This window comes from Myotis davidii, unplaced genomic scaffold (assembly GCF_000327345.1).
Source record: "Myotis davidii unplaced genomic scaffold, ASM32734v1 scaffold208, whole genome shotgun sequence".
In the NCBI taxonomy this organism is placed as follows: domain Eukaryota; kingdom Metazoa; phylum Chordata; class Mammalia; order Chiroptera; family Vespertilionidae; genus Myotis; species Myotis davidii.
The window spans coordinates 427,919-431,126 of record NW_006299706.1 but is presented as its reverse complement, the minus strand read 5'-3'; the positions used below and the strand labels follow the sequence as shown (position 1 = coordinate 431,126).

At 43.5% G+C, this 3,208-nt stretch overlaps 1 protein-coding gene across 1 annotated transcript in view; it reads left to right on the top strand.

The window, feature by feature from the left end:
• The first annotated feature begins 27 nt into the window (after positions 1 to 27).
• Positions 28 to 3,208, top strand: part of RAB13 (RAB13, member RAS oncogene family) — a 13,493-nt gene continuing 10,312 nt past the window's right edge. The window contains exon 1 of the mRNA XM_015571785.1: positions 28 to 87. Coding sequence (XP_015427271.1) covers positions 63 to 87 — 25 coding nt within the window. The 5' untranslated portion in view covers positions 28 to 62. The remainder of the gene's footprint in view (positions 88 to 3,208) is intronic.

Sequence of the window (3,208 nt, the reverse complement as noted above, 5' to 3'; positions counted from 1 at the left end):
TCGCGAGGGGGTGAGGGGAGCGTCTCGCCCCCGGTACCGACAGGTCACCAGTTCGAGTCCTGATGGGGCCACTCGCCTGGTTTCGAGGTCAGGTCCCCAGTAGGGGGCGTGCGGGAAGCAGCCAATTGATGTTCCGCTCCCTCTCTCTCTCTCTCTCTCTCTAAAAAAAAAAAAAAGGAAAAAACATTCTAAAATTTTTTTTTCCAAAAACCTTTATCCAGGGGTAAATGGACAATTAGAATTTCCTGCTAACTTTGAGAGTTGGAGCCTAATAAGTAGGAACTTCTTAGGAAAACAACCAGACCAAGCTATGTCCAGACTTCTTAAGTGTCTTTATTATTTTTCTGTTGGTTTCGTTTGCCCACTTTAAACAATTCAGAAATGTAAATATATTTAAAACAAAAAAAGTAAAGTCCTTTTCTGGCCGGTGTGGTTCTGTGGTTGGGCGTTGACCTATGAACCAGGAGGTCACCGTTCGGTTCCTGGTCAGGGCACCTGCCCAGGTTGCAGCCTCCATCCCCAGAAGGGCTAATCGATGTTTCTCTTTTTCCCTCTCCCTTCCTCTCTCTCTCAAGTTAATTTTTTTTAAAAAGTAGAGTTCACATATTTCCTCCATCCCCAACCTACTCCTAGAGTTGTTAATTTTATTGTCAGCTTCCCATCCTTACCTCTAATAATAATAATTACATCAAACACGTAATGCTTACTAGGTGCATTGTTCTGCTTTACATATATTAATCTTCATAACAACTCTTATCAGGTTGATACTATTATTGTCCACATGTTACAGATTAGGAAAGTGATGCACAGAGAAACTGTCCAAAGTACTACTCCACTGCCTTCCCAAAAACTTGTGCCATTTGCATCCCTTCATCCTTTTCCCCACATTTTCTTTTTTTTTTTTTTCTCACATTTTCACCAGTAATGCCTTTCCAAGATTCCTAATCTTGGCATCACCGGCACCCAGACAGGAAAGGAGAAGAAAGGAAAAATGAAGACTTTGAAACATCATCTTCCCATGTCCATTTGTCATAAAGGAGGAAGGAAGATGACACAAATGGCATTTAGGGATATGCTTATTTCCAAAGAAAAGGGATGTGAGTTTCAGTCAGGGAAGTGCTGGTAAAAGTTTAACAGGTTCTATGGATTTTGCTAATTTCAGTGGTGACATCATTAAACATGGAGTTGATAGAGATATTCACAGAGCCTGTAAGAACTGGTTCCAGTATGTCAACTGTAATTGAAAAGAAATTTAAGTTATTTAAAAAAAAAGAAATGGTCAGTAAAACCTCTAAGGGAGCTGAAATATCAAGGACAAGGAGTCAACCCTGCAACAATCTTGGAAGAAAGCATTTTAGGCTGAGGGAAGAGTTTATGAATACAAAACCCAAAGCCAGAATGAACCTGTCACAATTGAAGGGGAGAAAGGGTTGTTACCAAAGCTCTGAGAGCTAGGCAGAGAGTACGACAGAGATGAGGTTCCAGTGAAAGCAGGTGTACATCAGCATGAGTACATTTTATTTATTTTTTAAGATGTTTTTATTTATTTTTAGAGGAAGAGGAAGGGAGAGGGATAGAGAAAGAAAAATCGATGATGAGAGAAAATCATCAATCAGCTGCCTCCTACACACCGCCTACTAGGGATCAAGCCCACAACCTGGGCAAATCTTGGTGCCTGGGTTGACGCTCAACCACTGAGCTACACTGGCCAGGCAGCAGGAGTACATTCTAGAGAGGTGAGCAAGAATAATCAACTGCAGGGGATGAATTGTCCAGGCCCAGGCAAAATAAGATGGGAAAGAAAAAAAAAAGGAACTGATGCATTATATTATCAGAACAATCCATGAAAATGGAACAGTAATTTAAAGGACTGCCCAGCTGGTGTGGCAAAAGGACTGATTAGAGATGGTTTGACCAGTGAGGAGAAAAAAATAAAGAAGACTCAAGGTCTATGATACGGCTTGAAGACACGTGGGAGGTGAGAGAATGGACAAAAAGGGAACTGAATGGTTGTGTCTGAGAAGGAGCAAACAGGAGCACAGGAAGTGACCGAGATAAGTGAAATAACAAAAGATGCCTTCTCACAGCCAGTACACTGTGTTTATACAAGGACTATGCTACTGACCCGTGGTTAGAGAAGCAGATAATTCTGAATAATTCTTTTCCAAAGGCAGAGATAAATTTGTTTCTTTATAGCCATGCTCTCCATACGTCAGCTTCCTGGTTGCCAAGGCCACCCATTCACAGCCCATTCAGTGGGGTAAGGGCTGTGTTAAGAGCCACATGTCATCAGAAGAATGAGACCAAACATTTGTTGTCCCAATCTCCACCTTCCTGAGCTGGTTTACCAGAGAAATCACACACAGAATCCCAGAAGGAAGACTGTTCCAACTGAAGCCCCAGAATGTGTCTAGATCAGTGGTTCTCAACCTGTGGGTCGCGACCCCTTTGGGGGCTGAACGACCCTTTCACAGGGGGCCGCCTAAGACCATCGGAAAACACATATATAATTACATATTGTTTTTGTGATTAATCACTATGCTTTCATTATGTTCAATTTGTAACAATGAAAATACATCCTGCATATCAGATATTTACATGACGATTCATAACAGTAGCAACATTACAGTGACGAAGTAGCAACGAAAATAATTTTATGGTTGGGGGTCACCACAACATGAGGAACTGTATTGAAGGGTGGCGCGGCCTTAGGAAGGTTGAGAACCACTGGTCTACATGAAGAGACAAAAGTGTTGCGCTGGGGTGGGGTTGATTCTGTGGTATAATTATTGTTAATTCCCACTCTGTTCCACCAGGGGGCAGACTGACTCAACAGATAACCTACTACACAGGGTGATCCCGCTTTTTTCAAAAGGAGTTGGGATTCCAGCACTAAGGGCTGGTAACCACACCAGCATTCTAGCGCTGCCCCGGGAGGAGTCTGTCTTCCTTGAATAGCCCTACCCAAGTGAAGCCTCCGATTTTTGTCAGCTCCCAGCGCCATCCCTGTCCTGACCATTATTCCCCAAAACGTTCTCCTATCCTAAGTCCTCTAAAATTCCTCCTTCCCCGGGTCATCCTGGTTAAACGTTTACTTCCCCTCGCCCCCGCCTCTCCGGCCTCAGACTGGCAGGATGAGGTCAAAAGGTAAAGAGGGGAGCGGTAGTGGGTTGTGGGAAAGGGGAGGGAGACAGGCCGGCCTAGGCTG